The 26,763-nt window shown below is 40.6% G+C and overlaps 1 protein-coding gene and 1 long non-coding RNA gene across 4 annotated transcripts in view; one reads left to right on the top strand and one right to left on the bottom strand.

Moving 5' to 3' along the window:
- sept8a (septin 8a) overlaps positions 1-26,763 on the top strand; it is a 140,046-nt gene that overhangs the window by 98,153 nt on the left and 15,130 nt on the right. For all 3 annotated transcript variants that reach the window (XM_034178024.1, XM_034178023.1, XM_034178025.1), the window contains exon 7: positions 2,748-2,844. In XM_034178024.1, coding sequence (XP_034033915.1) covers positions 2,748-2,844 — 97 coding nt within the window. The remainder of the gene's footprint in view (positions 1-2,747; positions 2,845-26,763) is intronic.
- LOC117517107 lies at positions 743-17,540 on the bottom strand. The gene is made up of 3 exons (XR_004562651.1): positions 17,475-17,540; positions 11,098-11,103; positions 743-773 (listed from the first exon to the last, which is right to left on the bottom strand). It is a non-coding gene; the product is annotated as an uncharacterized LOC117517107 (long non-coding RNA).

Here is a 26,763-nt window from a genome sequence, read left to right as displayed (position 1 = left end):
CTCACAGGCGAATGACACAACCGACAGGCGTGAAAAAACTCACGCATGCGCTCGAAGGTTCAAGCTTGTCTGATGCAATCACACGTGATTCTAATCCATATGGTTTTTGAAAAAAATAAAAAGGTCGGATACTTTTCTAACAGACCTCGTATTGTACTGCGCCATAGTACAATACACACATATAAAGAAATCAAAGCAAATGCAGAAATTAAATTATGTGTAATAATGTGAAATGACACAGGAAACAAGTGTTGAACACATGAAGAAATGGAGGTGCAAAAAAGCATGGAAAGCCAAGACACCAGCTGAAATCTATTAATGATTAGAAAGCAATCCTGCCCCTTGGCAGTGCAAATTAACATCAGCTGGTTCAGTCCCAACTCATGGCCTATAATCACGAGGTGGAAAGAACATCATTTCATCATAAACTGGCCAAGACCAGTTTTTCACTCCTCTGTCAAGAATACTGACAGGCGAGTAAAAAAAATGATCAAAAGAGTTGTCCAAGAGCCACGGCCCACTTGTGGAGAGCAACTGAACAATTGTTTCAAAGAAAACAATAAGTAATGCACTCAACCGCCATGGCCTATATGCACACTCATCACACAAGACTCCATGGCTGAAGAAAAAGCATGTTGAAGCTCATTTAAAGTTTACTGCACAACGTTTAGACAAGCCTGTGAAATACTGGGAGAATATAGTCTTGTCAGATGAGACCAAAATTGAGCTCTTTGGATGTCACAATACACACCATGTTTGGAGGTCAAATGGCACTGCACATCACCCCAAAAACACCTTACCAGCAGTGAAGTTTGGAGGTGGAAACATCATGGTGTGGGACTGTTTGCACTGGCAAACTCCATATTATTGAAGGAAGGATGAATGGAAAAATGTACTGAGACATTCTTGATTTTAAAAAAATCTGCTGCCATCTACCAGGATGATGAAGATGAAATGAGGGTGAGCATTCCAGCAAGACAATGATCCCAAACACAGCCAAGGAAACGCTCGACTGGTTTTAGAGAATTAAAATAAATCTGCTAGAATGGCCCAGCCAGTCAGCTGACTTGATACCCAGTAGAAAATCTATGGAAAGAACGAAAGATCAGAGATCATAGAAGAGGTCCACAGAATCTTCAGGATTTGAAGACTGTTTGTGTGGAAGAATGGGCCAAAATCACACCTGAGCAATGGATGTGACTAGTTTCTCTATACAGGAGGCATCTTGCTTCATCAAGCTTCATTACCAACAAAGGCTCTTATACAAAGTATGAAATAAATTTCAGTAAGCGTAATTTATTTTTCCATGTCATTCCATTTTATTACACATAACTTAATTTCTGTTCTTATTTGTTTTGGTTTCTTTGCACATGTAGATTACTTGGGTTGTTGCTGACATCTGGTGAAAATGTCATGTGGGTATGACCTTAGAAATTTACTGAGAAAAATGGTGATGTGTTCAATACTTATTTTACCCCTGTGTATGTTTTGTACACACCTTAAAAATTTTATTTTATTTATTTAGAGATATCTGCATGTCTAGTAAAGTGTAAGACAAATACAGTGTAATTGGTTTAGGCTTTGCAATTAAGATTTGTTGTAGGAAGAATGTATAATTGCACTGCCTTCAGACATGTTTGTTTATTCATTTACAATGGATTAAATTAGGTTGCCTGTCCCTGGCACAAACCTTGTATCATGTCGTGAGCTACTCCTGATTGGCTGTATCACTGCCCAAATTTACAGTCCTGTTTTTTAGCGTGCCATTAAATTTTGAGATAGGCTGTGTTTTCTTCATGGAGCCTTGATGCTGACAATAATGAGGCAGCAATTAAAAAAAGCGTTCATTTAATCACTTTAACAAAATAGGCCTGTTAACTCAGCTGAGCCACATATTTAATTTAACCATGTCCTGGTGGAGCTAACATGTTAACATGATTACACTTGACTTTGATGTGGTCTGGTTGGTGGAAAGCTAAGAGATGGCTGCCACTTTGAATTTAGAATGTTGAAGCTCAACATGAACTTTAAAGGCATCCTTTCTCTTTGTTTCTGCACCAACATTGTGTTAGGGAAATGTTTTTGTGAAACCGTAAAAATGGTAGGGAATATAGAGCAGTGGCAGTGCCAGACAGTTTTGTTTGCAGGTGCTACAGGGATGCTCACCACATCATCACTGGTGCTCATGCATGTTTGTTTTTAGCACCCATTCAAGCATGACTTTAAGGGTCTATGTTAAAATGTAATATTCACCTGAAAGTCCATGAACAGTCTCACCTCAAACAACACTCGCGATCAAAAATAAGTGACAACTGAGCCTTTGACAGCACGTCTGAAGCCGTTTTATCCAACTGTGCATGTTTGTGATAAACTAAACGATCCATCTCTGCACTGTATACACAGCAGTCAAGCTAGCAAAAAGTTTTCACACGAGCTTAAGAGAAAGGTCAAATGTTATGTGAGTGCTGCGCCATTGGTTGATTTTTTAAATTGCGTGCATATTTCGGCTATTGATTTGTTTAATTCATAAAGTGTTTTTTAAAATGTGGATCTGAATGTGTATAACTAACTTAAATAAAATGAAATGAAAAAAGGTGCCCTGGCGCCGCCTAGGATATAGAGGTAGGTATATTAACGTGGAAAACAACTTCAGGGAAATGTATCCCAGAACTTGCAGTTAACAGGAAACATGCCCTTAGATATCTCAGATGACACCTTTTGAAACCTTGACCTCTGCTCCTGCACAGGCCCATCTGCCGTTTGCTGTGGTTGGTAGCGTGGAAGAGGTCAAAGTGGGAAACAAAACTGTGAGGGCTAGACAGTATCCCTGGGGTGTCGTTCAAGGTAAGAACCACAAGAAAGTTAATCGTGTTTGGCGTATGCTTGTCAAAACAAAAACAACAAAAAACTAGAGCGCTGCGCTCGTAGAGAACAAACCTGCGCCAACACTAGTTTCCTTCTTCTTTGTCTTTCGGCTGTTCCCATTAGGGGTTGCCACAGCAGATCAATCGTTTCCATCTCACCCTGTCCTCTGTATCTTCCTCTGTCACACCAACCACCTGCATGTCCTCTCTCAGCACATCCATGAACCTCCTCTTTGGTCTCCCTCTTCTCCTCCTGCCTGGTGGCTCCATCCTCAGCATCCTTCTCCCTATATACCCTGGGTCCCTCCTCTGCACATGTCCAAACCATCTCAATCTCGCCTCTCTGACTTTGTCTCCAAACCGTCCCACCTGAGCTGTCCCTCTGATATGTTCATTCCTAATCTTGTCCATTCTTGTCACTCCCAAAGAGAATCTCAACATCTTCAGCTCTGCCACCTCCAGCTCTGCCTCCTGTCTTTTTGTTAGTGCCACTGTCTCTAAACCATACAACATAGCTGGTCTCACTACTGTTTTGTAAACTTTCCCCTTCACTCTTGCTGATATTCTTCGGTCACAAATCACTCTTGCCACCTTTCTCCACCCACTCCACCCTGCCTGCACTCTCTTCTTCACCTCTCTACCACACTCTCCATTACTTTGAACAGTTGACCCCAAATATTTAAACTCATCTACTTTCACCGCTTCTACTCCTTGTAACTGCACTATTCCACTGGGCTCCCTCTCATTCACACACATGTACTCAGTCTTGCTTCTACTGACTTTCATTCCCCTTCTCTCCAAAGCATATCTCCACTTCTCCAGACTAGATTCAACTTGCTCTCTACTCTCACTACAGATCACAATGTCATCTGCAAACATCATAGTCCATGGGGACTCCTGTCTGATCTCATCTGTCAACCTGTCCATCACCACTGCAAACAAGAAAGGACTCAGAGCTGATCCTTGGTGTAATCCCACCTCCACCTTGAATGAGTCTGTCATTCCGACTGCGCATCTCACCGCTGTCACACTATTCTTGTACATGTCCTGTACTACCCTAACATACTTCTCTGCCACTCCAGACTTCCTCATACAATGCCACAACTCTTCTCTTGGCACCCTATCATAAGCTTTTTCTAAGTCCACAAACACACAATGTAACTCTTTCTGTCCTTCTCTGTACTTTTCCAACAGTATTCTCAGAGCAAACATTGCATCTGTAGTGCTCTTTCTCGGCATGAAACCATATTGCTGCTCACAGATCTTCACCTGTTTTCTAAGCCTAGCTTCTACTACTCTTTCCCATAACTTCATGGTGTGGCTGATCAGCTTTATGCATCTGTAGTTACTGCAGCTCTGCACATCACCCTTGTTCTTGAAAATAGGAACCAGCACACTTCGTCTCCACTCCTCAGGCATCCTCTCACTTTCCAAGATTTTATTAAACAATCTGGTTAGAAACTCTACTGCCATCTCTCCTAGACATTTCCATGCCTCCATTGGAATGTCATCTGGACCAACTGCCTTTCCACTCTTCACCCTCTTCATAGCAGCCCTCACTTCTTCCTTGCTAATCTCTTTTACTTCCTGATTTACTCTCACCACATCATCCAGCCTTTTCTCTCGCTCATTTTCTTTATTCATGAACTCTTCGAAATATTCCCTCCACCTTCTCAGCACACACTCTTCACTTGTCAGCACATTACCATGTGCATCTTTTACCACCCTAACCTGCTGCACATCCTTTCCAGCTCTGTCCCTTTGTCTGGCCAATCGGTACAAGTCCTTTTCTCCTTCCTTACTATTCAACTTCTTGTACAGCTCGCAATATGCCTTTTCCTTTGCTTTTGCCACTTCTCTTCTCGCCTTACGCCGCATCTCCTTGTACTCCTGTCTACTTTCTTCATCTCTCCGACTATCCCAAAACTTTTTCGCCAACCTCTTTCTCCTTATGCTTTCCTGGACCTCTTCATTCCACCACCAAGTCTCCTTGTCTTCCTTCCACTGTCCAGATGTCATACCCAGTACTGCCCTAGCTGTCTCCCTCACCACATCTGCAGTACTCTTCCAATTGTCCAAAATTGCTTCCCCTCCAACTAGTGCTTCTCGCACCTGCTCGCTAAATTTCACACACCAGTCTTCCTCCTTCAGCTTCCATCATCTGATCCTTTGTTGAGCTCTCACTCTCTTCTTCTTCTTTACCTCTAAATTCATCCTACAAAACAACCATCCTATGCTGTCTAGTGACACTCTCTCCTGCTACCACCTTACAGTCTGTGATTTCTTTTAGCTTGCATCTCCTATAAAGAATGTAGTCCACCTTCCTCCACTTTTATATGTTACCCTGTCCTCCTCCCTTTTCTTAAAGTAGGTATTCACCACAGCCATTTCCATCCTTTTTGCAAAATCAACTACCATCTGTCCTTCCCCATTCCTATCCTTGATACCATATCTACCCATTACTTCCTCATCACCTCTGTACTCTTCACCAACATGCCCATTGAAGTCTGCTCCTATCACCACTCTTTCATGCTTGGGCACACTCTCCACCACCTCATCTAACACACTCCAGAAATCTTCTTTCTCCTTCATCTCACAACCTACCTGTGGGGCATATGCACTGATGATATTCATCATCACCCCTTCAATTTCCAACTTCACACTCATCACCCTGTCAGACACTCGCTTAACCTCCAACACACTTTTAACATACTCTTCCTTTAAAATGACCCCAACACCATTTCTCTTTCTGTCCTCACCATGGTACAACAACTTGTACCCACCGCCGATGCTCCTGCTCTTACTTCCCTTCCACTTGGTCTCTTGCACACACAATATGTCTACCTTTCTCCTCTCCATCATATCAGCCAGCTCTCTCCCTTTACCAGTCATACTACCAACATTCAAAGTCTCCACTCTCATTTCCACCCTTCTAGTTTTCTTCTTCTCCCGCTCCAATTCCACAAATTTTACCTTGGTAAAAAATTTTCAAGTTTAAAGTCCTGTTTGAAGTGGCTTTTCATACGCTAAATTAGATGTGATCAAATCAATCAATCAATCAATTTTTTTTTTATATAGCGCCAAATCACAACAAACAGTTGCCCCAAGGCGCTTTATATTATAAGGCAAGGCCATACAATAATTATGTAAAACCCCAACGGTCAAAACGACCCCCTGTGAGCAAGCACTTGGCTACAGGGGGGAAGGAAAACTCCCTTTTAACAGGAAGAAACTTCCAGCAGAACCAGGCTCAGGGAGGGGCAGTCTTCTGCTGGGACTGGTTGGGGCTGAGGGAGAGAACCAGGAAAAAGACATGCTGTGGAGGGGAGCAGAGATCGATCACTAATGATTAAATGCAGAGTGGTGCATACAGAGCAAAAAGAGAAAGAAACAGTGCATCATGGGAACCCCCCAGCAGTCTACGTCTATAGCAGCATAACTAAGGGATGGTTCAGGGTCACCTAATCCAGCCCTAACTATAAGCTTTAGCAAAAAGGAAAGTTTTAAGCCTAATCTTAAAAGTAGAGAGGGTGTCTGTCTCCCTGATCTGAATTGGGAGCTGGTTCCACAGGAGAGGAGCCTGAAGCTGAAGGCTCTGCCTCCCATTCTACTCTTACAAACCCTAGGAACTACAAGTAAGCCTGCAGTCTGAGAGTGAAGCGCTCTATTGGGGTGATATGGTACTACGAGGTCCCTAAGATAAGATGGGACCTGATTATTCAAAACCTTATAAGTAAGAAGAAGAATTTTAAATTCTATTCTAGAATTAACAGGAAGCCAATGAAGAGAGGCCAATATGGGTGAGATATGCTCTCTCCTTCTAGTCCCCGTTAGTACTCTAGCTGCAGCATTTTGAATTAACTGAAGGCTTTTTAGGGAACTTTTAGGACAACCTGATAATAATGAATTACAATAGTCCAGCCTAGAGGAAATAAATGCATGAATTAGTTTTTCAGCATCACTCTGAGACAAGACCTTTCTAATTTTAGAGATATTGCGTAAATGCAAAAAAGCAGTCCTACATATTTGTTTAATATGCGCTTTGAATGACATATCCTGATCAAAAATGACTCTAAGATTTCTCACAGTATTACTAGAGGTCAGGGTAATGCCATCCAGAGTAAGGATCTGGTTAGACACCATGTTTCTAAGATTTGTGGGGCCAAGTACAATAACTTCAGTTTTATCTGAGGAAATGTCAGGAGTATGTATGTAGTACATGCACTTGAATCTGTTTGTTTTTTTGTTTTTTTTTGTTTTGTTTTGTTGTCAGGTTTGTTTGTGGGTTTTTTTTTCCCTCCAACTTTTTCAGTTTCTCAATTGTTTTTCAAATAATTTTCACAGAATATTGGTTATCTTTGGTATGCACAATGTGTAATTGTAATTTCTTTTTGGCACTTTTTTTCCGACTGGTAACTGGAAGACAGACAAACAGGCCTAAAATTGGAACCTCCATCCAGTTTTGATGGTGTAGATAAACCCATAACAGAAAAATGAGAGTGATAGAGGCACTTTTGATTGAGATTTAATGCCAAATGTACACCAAATGGGCTTTTCTATATTAAATTAAAATGTCTACAAAATCCACGATCCGGATCAAACTTTGTCAAAAAAGATCGTTATGTAAGATGGTATCCTTTATCGCCTGAAAAAGTTAGGAATTTTTGAAAATTCGTTCAATGTTAAAGGATGGGAATTTTTCCAATTTTCCAAGATTTTTCTTGACTTTAAAATTTTATCCTTTCTTGCCTATTAGGTATGAATCCTCTCTAAAAATTTCATAACAATATATGAAAAATTGTGGGTTATAGGCTGATCACAAACAAACAAAGAATAAAACAGATAAAACATAACCTCTGTCCAACTTTGTTGGTGGAGGTAGATAGTTAGATACTTTAATGATCCAAAAGGAAATTTAAACATCTCATACCTCAAGACACATACTTATACAGTACATTCAATACACACACAAGGACAAGGAAAAAGCACAAACACCAATAGAATGGGCATTTATAGAATAATAAACACCCACAGTGTTTGTGACAGTGACTTCAGGTGTGTGATATCCATTTCATTTCAGAGGTCATACTGTGTCAAGTTATTCAATCTGTTTTTGGTTTTTCTTCACATAAAATTTCAGTATTGGTCTGCTCAAACATGTGATGGGTGTGGTCTCTGAAATCATCTCAGAGGTTTAAAGGAATGCGAGATGGGGAATTCAGCATCTTGTTAGTTAATTCTCATGTATTTGACCTTTCAGTCTTATGTTTGCTGCATTGGGGAAGCAACTCACACACACACACACACACACACACACACACACACACACAACACACACACACACACACACACCACACACACACACACACACACACACACACACACACACACACATACATATGAGAAAGGGGGCAGTAATATGAAGTTACTTCATTACAGTTTTAATGATAGTAATTCAAGCAACATTTTTATGTTGATGTTTGAAAAAGGCAAATTCTCTGTATTTTAGATTGTACACTTCAAGCTTGGGGCTAACAATAATTCTGAGCAGAAGTGTAGCTAAATATGACATAGCTTTTTTTTTTTTTCAATAGAAAAATGTTTGAGAATTGTCACTGCAGACCAGGGAACTTGATCATACCTATATCTTATCTCGTGCATTTGTACTGAATTTGTGATGAAATTGAGCAAATACAATTGTCTGTCTGTGCTCTTCTCAGGGTGTGCTCCTCATTTTGTGGCTGTATTGCATTTTTGGAGAAAACACCGACATGATGTATGTCAGCAGCTATGTGGGCATGGGCTTTATCAGTATCCATAGGGACAGATGTTTCCTGCTCTAAGTGTGGTGTGTCCTGCAGTGACCCCCCCCCCCCCTTAAGGCAGAGTCTCCTGCAGTGACACTATTTTATATGTGTGTGTCTGTTCATATCATGTGATCATGTGGTGTGTCACTTTGGGATGTTTGTTTCTCATGACTTATTCCTTAACGCTTGACAACCAGGGGAGACAGTGTAATTCAATAACATCACACGGTGTTGTACTGTGAGAATTTTACTGGTCACATGGGAGTAGTACTCTCAGGAAGTGCTCCCTTTGCTGCTTCCCTCCTGCTCTATGCCTTTTACTTGCTTTAGTACGCTTGTCTTCCCACCCTGTTTTCCAACAATGCTCATTCCTAACCCTCAGAGGACCCTCTGTGCTTATTTATAAATCTTGCTCTGTCTCTTAGGGCACAGATTCCTTTGGACTCCATCAGTTACTGTGTAACTGTAGTCCATTAAAAGACAGAAAGCTTTTCTGCTTCGTGAAAGCTTGTTTTTATCTCCCCTTGGCTTGGTGCAGGAGCTACACAAATATGCTCCATCTGAGTGTGCACCCATCAAATCAAATCAATTTTATTTACTCCAGATTCGGGGGATCTGAACCCGACTCCCTTTCGATTGGCCGGGGGCGAGGACTGCTTTCTTCCATCTAACGAATATAGCGAAGATTCGTCACATCCTGTCTATGGCTGATGCTGAGTCTCTGATTCATGCTTTTATTTCTTCCTGATTGGATTATTGTAATGCTTTGTTTTCTGGTTTACCTCAGTCCAGCATCAGGGGTCTTCAAATGGTCCAAATGTGCTGCCAGTCTTCTGACACAAAATCAAATCAAATCAGTTTATTTATATAGCACCAAATCACAACAAACAGTTGCCCCAAGTGCTTTATATTGTAAGGCAAGGCCATACAATAACTTACGGAAAAAACCCCAACGGTCAAAAGACCCCCTGTGAGCAAGCACTTGGCAACAGTGGGCAAGGAAAAACTCCCTTTTAACAGGAAGAAACCTCCAGCAGAACCAGCTCAGGGAGGGGCAGTCCTTCTGCTGGAATGGATGGCGGCTGCAGGGATGAGAACCAGGAAAAAGACATGCTGTGGAGGGGAGCAGAGATCAATCACTAATGATTAAATGCAGAGTGGTGCATACAGAGCAAAAAGAGAAAGAAACACTCAGTGCATCATGGGAACCCCCCAGCAGTCTAAGTCTATAGCAGCATAACTAAAGGATGTGTCAGGGTCACCTGATCCAGCCCCTAACTATAAGCTTTAGCACAAAAGGAAAGTTTTAAGCCTAATCTTAAAATTAGAGAGGGTGTCTGTCTCCCTGATCTGAATGGGAGCTGGTTTCACAGGAGAGGAGCCTGAAAGCTGAAGGCTCTGCCTCCATTCTACTCTTACAAACCCTAGGAACTACAAGTAAGCCTGCAGTCTGAGAGCGAAGCGCTCTATTGGGGTGATATGGTATTATGAGGTCCCTAAGATAAGATGGGACCTGATTATTCAAACCTTATAAGTAAGAAGAAGAATTTTAAATTATATTCTAGAATTAACAGGAAGCCAATGAAGAGAGGCCAATATGGGTGAGATATGCTCTCTCCTTCTAGTCCCTGTCAGTACTCTAGCTGCAGCATTTTGAATTAACTGAAGGCTTTTCAGGGAACTTTTAGGACAACCTGATAATAATGAATTACAATAATCCAGCCTAGAGGAAATAAATGCATGAATTAGTTTTTCAGCATCACTCTGAGACAAGACCTTTCTAATTTTAGAGATATTGCGCAAATGCAAAAAAGCAGTCCTACATATTTGTTTAATATGCGCATTAAATGACATATCCTGATCAAAAATTACTCCAAGATTTCTCACAGTATTACTAGAGGAGTAAGGATCTGGGTAGACACCATGTTTCTAAGATTTGTGGGGCCAAGTACAATAACTTCAGTTTTATCTGAGTTTAAAAGCAGGAAATTAGAGGTCATCCATGTCTTTATGTCTGTAAGACAATCCTGCAGTTTAGCTAATTGTGTGTGTCCTCTGGCTTCATGGATAGATAAAGCTGGGTATCATCTGCGTAACAATGAAAATTTAAGCAATGCTGTCTAATAATACTGCCTAAGGGAAACATCTATAAAGTGAATAAAATTGGTCCTAGCACAGAACCTTGTGGAACTCCATAATTAACCTTAGTCTGTGAAGACGATTCCCCATTTACATGAACAAATTGTAATCTATTAGATAAATATGATTCAAACCACCACAGCGCCAGTGCCTTTAATACCTATGGCATGCTCTAATCTCTGTAATAAAATTTTATGGTTCAACAGTATCAAAGCAGCACTGAGGTCTAACTGAACAAGCACAGAGATGAGTCCACTGTCTGAGGCCATAAGAAGATCATTTGTAACCTTCACCTAATACTGTTTCTGTACTATGATGAATTCTAAAACCTGACTGAAACTCTTCAAATAGACCATTCCTCTGCAGATGATCAGTTAGCTGTTTTACAACTAACCTTTCAAGAATTTTTGAGAGCAAAGGAAGGTTGGAGATTGGCCTATAATAGCTAAGATAGATGGGTCAGGTGATGGCTTTTTAAGTAATGGTTTAATTACTGCCACCTTAAAAGCCTGTGGTACATAGCAACTAATAAAGATAGATTGATCATATTTAAGATCGAAGCATTAATTAATGGTAGGGCTTCCTTGAGCAGCCTGGTAGGAATGGGGTCTAATAGACATGTTGATGGTTTGGAGGAAGTAACTAATGAAAATAACTCAGACAGAACAATTGGAGAAAAAGAGTCTAACCAAATACCGGCATCACTGAAAGCAGCCAAAGATAACGATATGTCTTTGGGATGGTTATGAGTAATTTTTTCTCTAATAGTTAAAATTTTATTAGCAAAGAAAGTCATGAAGTCATTACTAGTTAAAGTTAAAGGAATACTCGGCTCAATAGAGCTCTGACTCTTTGTCAGCCTGGCTACAGTGCTGAAAAGAAACCTGGGGTTGTTCTTATTTTCTTCAATTAGTGATGAGTAGTAAGATTTTTATAGAGCAACAGACTCTTTTTCCAGGCTAAGTGAAGATCTTCTAAATTAGTGAGACACCATTTCCTCTCCAGTTTACGGGTTATCTGCTTTAAGCTGCGAGTTTGTGAGTTATACCACGGAGTCAGGCACTTCTGATTTAAAGCTCTCTTTTTCAGAGGAGCTACAGCATCCAAAGTTGTCTTCAATGAGGATGTAAAACTATTGACGAGATACTCTATCTCACTTACAGAGTTTAGGTAGCTACTCTGCACTGTGTTGGTATATGGCATTAGAGAACATAAAGAAGGAATCATATCCTTAAACCTAGTTACAGCGCTTTCTGAAAGACTTCTAGTGTAATGAAACTTATTCCCCACTGCTGGGTAGTCCATCAGAGTAAATGTAAATGTTATTAAGAAATGATCAGACAGAAGGGAGTTTTCAGGGAATACTGTTAAGTCTTCAATTTCCATACCATAAGTCAGAACAACATCTAAGATATGATTAAAGTGGTGGGTGGACTCATTTACATTTTGAGCAAAGCCAGTTGAGTCTAATAATAGATTAATGCAGGTTGAGGCTGTCATTCTCAGCATCTGTGTGGATGTTAAAATCACCCACTATAATTATCTTATCTGAGCTAAGCACTAAGTCAGACAAAGGGTCTGAAAATTCACAGAGAAACTCGCAGTAACGACCAGCGTGGACGATAGATAATAAGAAATTAAAACTGGTTTTTGGGACTTCCAATTTGGATGGACAAGACTAAGAGTCAAGCTTTCAAATGAATTAAAGCTCTGTCTGGGTTTTGGATTAATAATAAGCTGGAATGAAGACTGCTGCTAATCCTCTGCCTCGGCCGTACTACGGGCGTTCTGGCAGTTAGTGTGACTCAGGGGTGTTGACTCATTTAAACTAACATATTCATCCTGCTGTAACCAGGTTTCTGTAAGGCAGAATAAATCAATATGTTGATCAATTATTATATCATTTACTAACAGGGACTTAGAAGAGAGAGACCTAATGTTTAATAGACCACATTTAACTGTTTTAGTCTGTGGTGCAGTTGAAGGTGCTATATACTTTTTCTTTTTGAATTTTTATGCTTAAATAGATTTTTACTGGTTATTGGTGGCCTGGGAGCAGGCACCGTCTCTACGGGGATGGGGTAATGAGGGGATGGCAGGGGGAGAGAAGCTGCAGAGAGGTGTGTAAGACTTCAACTCTGCTTCCTGGTCCCAACCCTGGATAGTCCCGGTTTGGAGGATTTAAGAAATTGTCCAGATTTCTAGAAATGAGAGCTGCTCCATCCAAGTGGGGATGGATGCGTCTCTCCTAACAAGACCAGGTTTTCCCCAGAAGCTTGTCAATTATCTATGAAGCCCACCTCATTTTTTGGACACCACTCAGACAGCCAGCAATTCAAGGAGAACATGCGGCTAAACATGTCACTCCCGGTCCGATTGGGGAGGGGCCCAGAGAAAACTACAGAGTCCGACATTGTTTTTGCAAAGTTACACACCGATTCAATGTTAACTTTAGTGACCTCCGATTGGCGTAACCGGGTGTCATTACTACCGACGTGAATTACAATCTTACCAAATTTACGCTTAGCCTTAGCCAGCAGTTTCAAATTTCCTTTCAGTGTCGCCTGCTCGGGCCCCGGAAGACAATTGACTATGGTTGCTGGTGTCGCTAACTCACATTTCTCAAAACAGAGTCGCAATAACAGAGTTTTGATCCTCGGTGGGTATATGTGCGCCGAGTCGGGAAAAACAGTTCAAATGTGAAGGGTGGCGGTGGTACACGGGGCTTCTGTTTAGGGCTACGCTTCTTCCTCACGTCACCCAGTCGGCCTGCTTTCCCGGCCTGCTCGGGATCTGCTGGAAGGGAACTAACGGCAGCCTAAGCTACCTTGGTCCGCATCGACTACAGGGGCCTGTCTAGCTGTAGAATTTTCCACGGTGCGGAGCTGAGTCTCCAATTCACCCAGCCTGGCCTCCAAAGCTACGAATAAGCTACACTTATACAAGTACCATTACTGCTAAAGGAGGCCGAGGAATAACTAAACATTTCACACCGGAGAGCAGAAAAGTGCGGGAGCGATAGGAGAAACCACCATGCTAAATTCGGCTAAGAGCTAGTAGCTGCGCTAAGCTAGCGGATTCCTAAAAAACACACAAGTGAATAATGTGTAAATAATTAGAGGTGATTCAGCAGAGGGAGTGCTTTAGTTAAGGCACGTGAAGATTACACTGTGAAACAAATCGTTATCTAGTTATCTAGATCAATCTAACTGCGCAGATTAAACAGCTAACAGATACAGCAAAACACCGCCTTGCTCCGGAACAGGAAGTGATACAATACCGAAGTGAGAGCCAACCACCAGTAGAGGTAAGCAAGAGTCTCTCTTGCAAGAGACATAAAGCAAAGCAGAATGGTTTGACAACATTACACCGGTTCTGGCTTCCGGTCTCTGAGATCGGATTTGAAAGTGTTATTATTGGCCTATAAAATTGTTCACGGTCGGTGGGCACTATTGTGGAGGTCAAAGGACAATGTAGGATCAAAAATTACCCCAAGGTTCCTCACTTTGTCAGTATGATGTATAACACATGAACCTAGGCTAAGTGCAAGCTGATCAAATTGATGCCGACGTCTTGCTGGACCAAGAACCATCATTTCAGTCCTATCCGAGTTCAAAAGTAGAAAGTTACTAGAATACAACTTCTCACTGCTGCAAGGCAGTCTTCTAGAGATTTTATGTGGACAAGATTTCCAGCAGTTATCGGCATATATAGTTGAGTGTCATCAGCATAGCAATGAAAAGCAACCCCAAAACGCTGCAATATGTTCCCAAGGGGTGCTATATACAGGGGAAAAAGCAGGGGGCCCAGAATGAATCCCTGTGGAATCCCAAACATCATGCCCCTAAAATCAGAGGTAGTGTCATTGCACAAAACACAGTGGGAATGACCAGACAAATAAGATGTCAACCATACAAGGGCAGTTCCAGTAATCCCGAAAACAATTTTCTAGCCTATCAAGTAGAATACGATGATCAACGGTGTCAAATGCAGCACTGAGATCCAACAACACCAAGACTGTAGTGGTATCTCGCAGAAGATCATTAACTACTTTAATATAGTGCCATCTCTGTGGAGTGATTTTTTCTAAAGCAGACTGCAATGGCTCAGAAGATCATTCTCAGTAAGTTAGTCCACGAGCTGCTGTGAAGCCACCTTTTCCAGAATTTTAGAGCAGAATGATAGATTTGATATCGGCCTATAATTTTTCAATACACCAAGATCGAGTTTAGATTTCTTGAGTAATGGTTAAACCACTGCAGATTTAAAACAATTTGGAACAGATCCAGAGTTTAGTGAAAGATTAACAATTTCCAGCACAGTCGGCCCAAGAATGGGCCACAGATCCTTAAACAATTTTGTTGGTATGGAATCAAATAAACAAGTTGTGTTTTTAGTAGACATCACGAGTTCCCGTCAGCACACCTAGTGAAATACTATTAAATTCCATGAATCTAGGTAGCACCCTCAATGGTAGCCCCCACCTCAATAGCTGGGTGTAATGACTGGACCAACGTATGCCGAGATATACTCAACCTAATATCTTCTATTTTTATCTCAAATAGTCCAGAAAGTCCTGTGCCTTTAAAGGGAGAACGACCAACAGGTGGCTGTCCTCGAATAAGAAATGCCACCGTATCAAACAAAAACTTTGAGTTATGCTTGTTTGTGTTGATCAATTTAGAGTAATAGGATTAAATTTTAGGAGTAAGTGATAACTTAAGTATGTGTAGAAAAGCAGATGTTTTTTGTATGGTGAGACTTTTGGTGTTCAGATGTAGATTTTGTCAACTAAATAATCCATTTGGAGCAAATGTCTTTTGGCGCACATATCTGAACTGATAGCAGGAGGGGGAAAAAAAAGACTTGCACTTGGTTTGTGTTGCTGTTGTCTCACTCTGTGTACAATAGTTTGTCACATTATCTGAGGGCGGGCGCAGAAGAGGACAGAAGTCTCAGTGTTTCATGACACTCCGTCTTCTGAAAGGAGCGTTTATGAGAGTGGAAACAGTTTGTCGATGCCAGATGACGTATAGATGAATTATGATAACCTCTTAAAGTGCTGTGGGAAATATTTGTCGATTTGTAGGGAGACAGAGTGGAGGACTGTCTCCTGACAAACTGTTTGTGCTTCCTTTGGATCTTGATGCTGTTATCTTCAACTCTGGCCATCTGTCACACAATACAAGCCAATGTTAATCCACATTAACTGTGCACACATACAGTACCTACTTTATATTGTGTTGCACTTCATGTGGGTTATGTTTGGTCTGTAAAATCTTTAATCATAGGAGTGCATGCGAGTGTGAATGGTTGTCTGTCTATATGTGCCCAGTGACAGACTGGTGTTCTGTCGGGGGTGTTCCTTGCCTCATGTCTTATGACTGCAGGGGATAGGCTCCAGTTCCCCTGTGACCCGTAATTGGAGTAAGCGGGTATAGAAATGGATAGATGTTTTGAAGTGCAAAAAGAATGTCTTGTCTGTAAGCTGTTTTGAAAAAAAAAAGAGTTACTTGTGAGAATGTTGTCATAAATAGATACCCTAAATTTTCTTTTGTTTTAAGGTGTTCAGTCAGGATTTTTAATAAAAATATTAAAATATTTCAGTGATTTTTTTTTTTTTTTTTTTTTGTGTGTGTGTGTGTTTTTTTTTTTTTTTTTTTAGGGTGTTTTCAAGTTTGAAAGCTCGAACTAAAGTGTGCATCAATTATTTTTATTTTTGTTTTGGTAGTTTTAAGTTGTGGTAATTTTAGGTGTGGTTTGTTTCACATTACAACTTCTGTAAAGCATATCATGGACGTGCACATGTTTATGTTGTCCTGACCTGTGATACTGGCAGTTGATTGGACTGCAGACAGACGCTGACCACTTGCATCTTATGTCGGCATGTAATTCCGAGAATATTACAACCTAAATTAACAAACAAAAATGTATTCAGGTTAATTTCTTTGCTGGTGGAAGCGTATTATTTTGGTATTACTACCAGGAGCAATATGCAAGACTAGTTCCAGTTTGTTGTGTGAAAACTGTGTTGTTGCTGACAGAAAATGAAAGAGCATAATAATCCCATACAATCACATTTTGAGAGTCACCAATAGGGAGAATTTTTTGCAATTTGTTCAAAATAATAAAAAGTAAGGATGGACGGGGAAAAAACCCACTAAAAACAAATCAAAGCTCAATTTGATCAATTGGCATCTACCTGTTTTGGTCAAACTAAAGTGGGCTGTGTGGTCTGGGACTGTGGTCCAGGGCAGCTTTCACACCACTCGACCCAAACTAACGAGTCAAAAGTCTGAATCAACAGTGTGTGAAAGTCCCTTATTAGTTAACTGAATCTTAAATAGTCTCAAAAACTTGCAAAAATGATGTAGCGTCCAGCCTTGGCCATAAGATTCAGAGGTTAACCTTTGTGTCCATGGAACTTGTATCACAGGAATGGGCACTTCGGGAGATGCATGTTTAAATGGAATGGACTTCATTCTATAGCGCTTTTCCATCTAAACCAGATGCTCAAAGCACTTTACCACACACTTCCCCCATTCATGCACACACTTGCACACCAATGTCAGTGTGCTGCCATGCAAGGCGCTCAACTGCATTCTGTGAGCAGGTTATTCATAATCTCTTTCTTCTTATGATATGATGTGTGTGGGCACTGCACATCACCCCAAAAACACCATACCCACAGTGAAGTTGGAGGTAGGAACATCGTGGTGTGGGACTGTTTGCACTGGCAAATTTTTAATAGAATTGAAGGAAGGATGAATGACAAAATGTACTGAGACATTTTTGATAAAAAAAATCTGCCATCTACCAGGATCTTGAAGATGAAATGAAGGTGGACATTTCAGCAAGACATTGATCCCAAACACACAGCCAATGAAAATGGCGATCAGCAGACAAGGTTCCAGCCTGATTCCAAGAACGTGAGCGATAACATCAAAATACCCAAATCCATTATGGCTGATCATTTGGCGCAAAAAATAAAAAACATTTGACTTAAATCACAGGAGAGGAGTTACATCTATCACACAGATCAGAGATTTTGGTAATTTTGGCTTTGACAATGTAGCCTGTGTACTACTTTAAATTGAATTTGGGAAAGTCTTGCACATGATGATGACGATGTACGAATTCTATCAGCTGCTTTATCCCAGAAAACCTTCCCCAAATTCCACACACAACTCTCGTTCCCAATTACAGATTGTTTTATTGACTGGATGATTGTATATGTAAGAACATAATTCATAATTCATTTTATTGTGTAAAACAGTATATATAAGCACACATCGTACATTTTGATATAATACGACAAAGGAAACTCATAAGAAATGATACTAAAATCTTAAATATTTAACTAGACGGCCTACAAATTTAACTGGATGACATAGGATATTCATCATAACATTTCTTGAATATGTTAACAGATGGAGACTGTACTACATCGTTCTGGAAGGACTGTTCCATAACCAAACTGTTCTGTTACTAAAAAGAATTTCCTAATATTAATCAATCAATCAATCAACTTTTTTTTATATAGCGCCAAATCACAACAAACAGTTGCCCCAAGGCGCTTTATATTGTAAGGCAAGGCCATACAATAATTATGAAAAACCCCAACGGTCAAAACGACCCCCTGTGAGCAAGCACTTGGCTACAGTGGGAAGTCTAGTTCTATTTACTTCAACACTATAAGGGTGGGTATAACTTCAAAGAGGTCTCCTACGGATGTTTATGGGGCTGAGAGGGGAACTCCGGAAAAATAGTAGATGCACAGTGTGTAATTTGAAAAACAAAATAAATGAGATGAGGGCAAGAAATATTAAGAAGCCGTAGCAGTAAACTTAAGAAAGGTATTATCCTTAAAAAGATCACAGAAACATTTAACTTTAATTTAAACATTTAAGACTGCCATTTTATCCTCAGAATTATTTAGACGATGCTCTGCATGTTACAGAACGGGACACATTATACGAGATACCGACGATTCTTGGACTCTTTAGTGAACGTATCAAATTAATAGTAAGCTGATACTTGATGTAAGATCTGCCATCCATTATCATCAAATATACAAAATCACAAACATGCCATCAGTTTGGGGGAAAATATTTTTTCTAATAATTCATCAGAAAAGGTAAAATTAGGCAGCAAAACTGAACACTTCATGAGCATATAGTTGGCCACCCATTTGTTAGTGTTTTCAGTAAATGCATGATGTACAGTCTTGTCAGTTGTCATTAACGCGTTTCGGGTTAGTTCGCTGGCAGGCGTGTCTTTGTGTGTTGTGCTGGTGTCTGTGCAGAGCCCTCTGCCTGGATATCTTTAGGACTTGGTGCTGCAGTTAGTCAGGGGATTGGCCCTCAGTCAACAAGCAGCAGGAGGGTGGAACAAGGAGACTATTACATGCCAAATGAACAGCCCATTTCAGTAGCCTGTAACCGAGCCCAGGAGAACATCTTGTTTCTGTTTTTAACTCTTATTCCTTCACTAACTATGTGTTTCACAAGCAAATTGTGATGCACGCAGCTGTGTCATCACTGTCGTGGGTTAAGCATTAGTTACCTTTGATACCCAAATAGAGCCCTGTCATTTGATTGGTAGATTGTATGTCATGTGACATCCATGTACTGTGCATTTTTGTCCCATATGTTTTTCTCCATGGTTTCATTCTGTTGCATGACACAGTTAGCTTTTCGTAAAAGTTCTTCCATAATATGAGAAAGTGAAATTGAGTAGCCGCTGTGTTCATGGGGACATCTTTAGCAGCTGTGAGAGGAAGAATTGGAGATCCTGTTGCAATTCTTATTTTTGATTTTTTTTTTTTTTTTTTGCTGGGCTGGGGAAAGCAGATGTGTTTCCACACACCTCTGACTTTCTCAGAGGCTCTCATTCTGCTCACCTACGTGTCGCCTGTGGGGTGGAGTCAACTTTTGAGCAGGCACAGATCAGTCAGTGTCCTGCTGCTCTCTGGCATCCTGGTCTGAGAAGAAATGGCTTATCGTTTTAGTAAAATATTATCGTGCATCCAGAAAGTATTCACAGCACTTCACTTTTTCCACATTTTGTGATGTTAGAACCTTATTCCAAAATGGAATGACAATGTGAAAAACTTTTTTTGAGGTTTTTGTAAATTTATTAAAAATAAAAAAACTAAGAAATCACATGTACATAAGTATTCACAGTCTTTGCCATGAAGCTCAAAATTGAGCTCAGGTGCATCCTGTTCCCACTGATCATCCTTGAGATGTTTCTACAGCTTAATTGGAGTCCACCTGGGGTAAACCCAGTTGATTTGTACATGATTTGGAAAGACACACACCATCCTACATATAAGGTCCCACAGTTGACAGTACATGTCAGAGCACAAACCAAGCATGAAGCCAAAGGAATTGTCTGACCTTCGAGACAGGATTGTTTCAAGGCACAAATCTGGGGAAGGGTACAGAAACATTTCTTTTGCTTTGAAGGTCCCAATGAGCACAGTAGTCTCCATCATCTGAAAATGGAAGAAGTTCGGATCCACCAGGACTCTTCGCAGAGTTGGCCGCTCATATAAACTTAGCGATCTGGAGAGAAGGGCGTTACTCAAGGAGGTGACCAAGAACCCGATGGTCACTCTGTCAGAGCTCCAGCATTGTAGAGAATAGAACCTTCCAGAAGGACAACCATCTATGCAGCAATCCACCAATCAGGCCTGTATGGTAGAGTGGCCAGTTGGAAGACACTCCTCAGTAATGGTCACATGGCAGCCCACCTGGACTTTGCCAAAAGGCACCTGAAGGATGCTCAGACCATGAGAAACAAAGTTCTCTGGTCTGGTGAGACAAAGATTTCAATCTTTGGTGTGAATACCAGGCGTCATGTTTGGAGGAAACAGGCACCATCCCTACAGTGAAGCATGTTGGTAGCAGCATCATGCTGTGGCAATGTTTTTCAGCAGCAGGAACTGGGAGACCAGATTGAGGGAAAGATGAATGCAGCAATGTACAGAGACATCCTGGATGAAAAAATGCTCCAGAGCGCTCTTGACCTCAGAATGAGATGACTGTTCATCTTTCAGCAGGACAATGACCCAAACCACACAGCTAAGATATCAAAGGAGTGGCTTGAGGACAACTCTGGAGAGATCTGAAAATGTCTGTGCACCGACGCTCCCCATCCACCTGATGGAGCTTGAGAGGTGCTGCAAAGAGGAATGGACAAAACTGCCCAAAGATAGGTGTACCAAGCTTGTGGCATCTTTCAAGAAGACTTGAGGTTGTAATTGCTGCCAAAGGTGCATCAACAAAGTATTGAACAAGGAATGTGAATACTTATGTACATGTGATTTCTTACTTTTTTATTTTTAATAAATTTGCAAAAAAAAAAAAAAACTTTTATATTGTCATTATATAGTGTTGAGTAGAATTTTCAGGGGGAAAATTAATTTACTCCACTTGGGAATAAGCCTGTAACCTAACAAAATGCATAAAAGTGAAGTGTTGTGAATACTTTCCAGATACACTGTAAATGACACAGCTGATGGATAGATCTTTGTCATTGTCGTTAGACAATGAAAGGCAGTTTAGCAGCTCTTCATTCTCAAAATAGCAGCATAAGACACACAAAACAATATATGGCATAAGACACACAAAACAATATATGGCATGTTAAAAAAAGAGAGAGAAAAGAATATTGGGACAGTGATATACATGGTTATGACCGTTGTATACGTATACCTTATCACATGTCTATGTATATGTATCATACATGATACAAGGTGTGATACATAAACAGACATGTTATGAGATATTTATTATATATTACAACAATAATAAAAAAAATCATACATATGAATCATGTAGAACAAATAACGCAGGTAAATCATGTAAATATGTCAATTATGGAATGTTCTTATGTCTCGCTATAAAGTCATAAGTATGGAGTTAAAATTGTCTCATTAATATTTGTAAATGCACACAGGGTGATCTACAAATAATCATTGATTTGCAAATGTGTTCAGATATCCACAAATGCAAATTTCATATTTGTAACTTGTAAATTGGTCTTTGCAAATAATGTTGTATTTGCAAATATAAAACTTAATTTGTAAAAAAAAAAATTTACATTTGTAAAACTGGAAATTGTATTTGTGAATTGAGTTTCAGCATTTGTGGATCACCAATTACACGCATTCATCGCTTTCCTCTGCGACGTCATTTTGAGACATTCTTTTCGCGAACACAGATCCACAAACAAATGCCAACTGATTCACAAATACACACACACACTGGATATCCACTAGATGGCAGTGTGGTTCCATTCATTGATGTGGCAAGCTGAATTATTTTTTAAAATTATGTGTCCGGATTTCATCATGGGAAAGGGGGCGGAGGTGTTAGTGTTGTACTCTTTAACGCAGTGGTTCAAATGAGTGTATTAAACAGCATTGCGCCTGTGCGTGCTCCGTGACACAGACATGCTGCAAAATTCTTCTTTTAAAAACTTGAAAGTTCTAAAAGTTGCTACATTTAGCTAAGCTTCGCACAGGAGCCACACAGCCTCAACGCAGCAACCAACCAGTCCCGCTTTACAACTGTCGCAACAGCCAGGCTCCGCGGAACCGAGGAAACTGATTTGTATCTGTAACACACAGATCAGTGTCCGCGGACTTATAAAACTTGCATTATGTAATAAAAAAAAGAACGCTTTGCGATAAGCATTTTAAATACTCAGTAACGATCACGATTAAAGACTCAACCGGGAGCATATAGTTTCAGCTTGCCACATCAATGAATGGAATTTGCATTTGTGGATATCTGAACACATTTGCAAATCAATGATTATTTGTAGATCACCCTGCGTACATTTACAAATATTAATGAGACAATTTTAACTCCATACATAAGTGTCCTCTTCATTGGTGTCTCACAACTTCAGTATGAGAATCAAGTTGTAGAATTCTCCCTGCTAGGAGGCTAAAACTCTCTCACCTTGATCAGACATCTTGGTTGAATGAAATGATCTGGATCCTGTTTCAGGATCCTGCACTTGTCAACAGGGCAACACAAAATGGGGTATGTCATTGATGAGGCTGAGCAGGGGTGGTGGCCAAGTGGTTAATGCGCTTGGTTTCAGTTCAGATGGTTCTGGGTTCAAATCCCACCCCTGCTACATTTCTCAATGTAATGTGCAGCTGCATCAGGAAGGGCATCCGGCGTAAAACCTGTGCCAATTCAACTGCAGATCCACCTTGGATTTGCTGTGGCGACCCCGAGTGCAAACAAGGGAGCAGCCGAAGGGACTTACTATTGATGAGGCTGAGAAATGGGGGCTCCTGATTGGATGAAAAGCGGGGCGATATAAATCCTGGTATTTTCAATGTTTTGTTTTTCAATTTTTTTGTATCGCCCTGATTTAAGATTTGTATCACCCTGATTTTATTGCCACAGTTTGCAGGCCAGTAAATCAATTGGAAAAGTGTATGATTTATCAGCCCGATTTTTTTTTTTTTTTCCTCTTGTGTCTCATGAGGGCTGGTTTATGAGTATAGGGCAGACTTTTGTTGTAATATGTGATAAAGTTATTTACATAGTGCGAAGATTGAAAATTGTGCAAATGGCATGTAGTGCCAGCATTCAAGAGTGGGTGTGTCAGGATGTGAGGGTGTAACTCCCCAGTTGAGACTGGTAGGTAGGTGGGAGGGGAGGGGGTGACACAGCTTTTACAGCCTGGGGGGAAAAGGTGGTTTGTGTGAGTTTTTGTTGTCCGGTATCTCTTTTCAGAGGGGAGGAGAGAAACCGAGTAATGTCCAGGGTGTGTGGGAGCCATGATGATGCAGCTGGCTCTCCTGAGGAGTCTGCCGGTATGAATGTCTTTGAGGGTTCCCAGTGACATGCTCTCCAGCTGTCACCACCCGCTGGAGGTTCTTTCTGCCCTCTGCTGTGCAGCTGCTGAACCACACCATATAAAACAAATAATAAATGTTTTCCATTCATGCAATGGGAAGAATGTTCCATCTTCCAACATGCATATATTCTTACCATTGCACTCAGAAACATTGATTATCTGTATACTATCCTCATTATCTTGCTAATATGATTCAGTCTTTTGTGGCTTTTGGATGGATGACTGTGATTTGTTACATGTTGGAGACATTCTGCTCTTGGCACTTACCATTAAAATCTGAATGCTAATTATGTTTTTTTTCTTTCAGTATAAGTTCCCTTCCACAGCGCTCACAACTAGTGGTCTTATTTACAATAAAAGTACGTGCCATGTTCTGTGGGTGCCGCTCGAGGATTCACGGCAGAAGTTGTTGCCTGTGAAAGAATACGTGCAGAGCAACAGCACATACCCACGGCCACTGTATGGGCAAACGTGCACATTAAGCCCAAGCCAACTGAACGACTTTTTATTGCAGAGATTTTCCGCTGCTTAATCATATTGGATTTATGAAAAGGAAAGCTGTTTTACAACTTCTGTAAGTTTCTCCACTTGGTGTATCAGGTGGATAGAGCTTCTCTGTGGTGTGACTCTGGATTTTTATTTGTGCAGAAATTTTCCTCTCTAATCCATTTTCAGAGGTGACTGGGTATATGATGAGGGTTCCTTAATCTTTGGTTATTTCTGGCTTTAACCAAAACAGAAAAGTTTTTCAGTTGCAGAACAGCCTCTGCTGCTGTTGCTGCTGCAGAGTAAATGAGGTGAACTGTGAATAAAAGGTTCAGCAGAATGGAAATGAGTCGGGGAATAAACCCTCCCTCTATCTGTCTGAGGCAGGAAGCGCTTCCTGCCCTTTTCCTACCATGAATTCATTTAACTGTGAGAGTAACTCAGACATTAAACTTAAGCACGGTTGTTGGAGTCGCTCCAGTGAAAATGAAGAAGCAAAGCAAATTCACCCCTCAAGTCGCATTGTTAAAATGTGACAGATTTTCACTAATTCAGTTCCAGGGGACGGCAAATGTGATTTGGCCCATTTTTTTGTGAGGCTACTTCACATTCTTTTCAAGATGTGGTATGATTTCCTGCTCATGAGAGAGAGAGAGGAAGGGAGGATAACAAGATGACAGATGGATTGTTAGAAAAATGGGGAATTGCCCAACAATACAGTGTGACAGGATGAAATGAGAAGTAAACTCAGAAATTTAATCATGACATGACTAGAAGAAGGGGCCTTTGTCATTCCACATACATATATACAATGAAATTTGTCCTCTGCATTTAACCTATCCAAATTACAGTTACACACAGTCCAATGACTAGGAGCAGTGGGCAGCCACAGTGTGGCACCCGGAGACCAACTCCAGATGTAGAGATGCTGCTTTGGTCAGGGGCAGAGAAAAGAGCAGACCATAGATAAGCGTGTTTTTGATTGTTTGAGGAGACCAGAGTGCCATGGGGACAACATGCAAACACCACACAGAATGGCGGGAAGCGATCCCACGACCTTCTTGCTGTGAGGCACCAGTGCTAACCACAAACCCACCTTTTGTAATCCAAATGTGAATTTGTGTAGACATTTTAAACCATTGCTTCCACAGTTATGAGTTTTTGTACACTGTTTTAGTCAGCTAATTAAGGTGTATTAAAGCATATTAAAGTTCATAGTGAAAAATACCCCATCGGCACTGGGTTTACAAGTGTGTCTTAAATTCACAGTGTGTAGGATGCAAGGGTGTTTATTAGCAGGAAATGGAATGTAGCATGTTTGTGTGTAGAAATCCTGCAACAACAAATCAATGTGAGTCATGAGCTCAGAATGAGCCCTTCTTCTGTCCATGGACCGGGCCCTCTCATGGAGGCCAGCTTGTTGCACCACCATGTTGACTCGGTAGCTCAAAAGGAACATCCTTTTGCATTACGGCCAGAAGACTGAAGAAAGAGAAGAAGAATCTGTGTTTGCTCCCCTATATGATGTCTATTGGTTGCCTGTGTAGGCTAACAAGTTTGAGAAGCCTCGTTTTTGTGAAATAGAAGATCATACAGATTGCTTATCACAAGAAGGCAAGGGAGCATGAATCCCAATCAGCAAAGAAGTTGAGCAAAACAAGATCATGACCGCAGAAGGCATAATGCATTCTACATCCTCACCACTAGATGACAGAAATCATGCACACTGTATCTTTAAAAGGGAAGTTCACCTTTTACATCTTTAATCTTCTTAAACTCTTGATTGCGCTACTCACCTTTCACAGTTGTCATGTGAGAGCCTGTTTTCCACAAATTTGCAGAAGGAATGAAAGTGTTGTTCCTACCTTCCCAGTAATGACCGTTGCACCATGTTACGGGTGTGTGACAGCTGTGTTTCCAAAGTCATTTTCACATGTAGGTAGACATAAGTGCCATGAAAGAAAATGGTATAGAACTGTGGTTCTTTGGTGTGATCCATGTTATGGTTTTGCTGTGACAGGTGAACAGCTGCTGATTAACTCAGCTGCTGTGTAGTGCATGAAATTGGGTAATCCAGGGCTTTCAATTTGAGACTGCGGCCTATATTTGCCCCGTACTTCTTTTGTTTTGGCCTGAAACAGCAGGGGTGCCCAGAGTTCATTTTAAAGTCAATAAAACATGTATGCCCGTATACCTTTAAAAAGTTGTGTGAAATAACTAATCATTCATTCATTGTAATCAAGGTTTAAAGTGAGAAATCATGGTATTAATTTGGAATCATATTGCCCTGCCCTAAGGACTGTTTGCAGACTGGTTGTAATCATAGATTTTTGCTGAAGATTAAACATCCACTTTTGGAATGTAGAGAAAGAAAAGTGGTTTATAACATGAGATCTCTGCATGACATCAGCAATAAACTGACCAGAGTTAACTTCTAAAAATGCCATAGAGTTTATATAAACCAGCAGATCAGGAAAACAAAATACACTGAGCTGACTATTTTTTTCCAGATATTTTCGACCACGAACATGCTGCCAATTACAAAGTAGCTTGCTGGCATTATTTTGTTGCCACGT

Source organism: Thalassophryne amazonica, chromosome 9, assembly GCF_902500255.1.
Source record: "Thalassophryne amazonica chromosome 9, fThaAma1.1, whole genome shotgun sequence".
In the NCBI taxonomy this organism is placed as follows: Eukaryota; Metazoa; Chordata; class Actinopteri; order Batrachoidiformes; family Batrachoididae; genus Thalassophryne; species Thalassophryne amazonica.
This window is presented reverse-complemented; position numbering and strand designations above follow the sequence as displayed.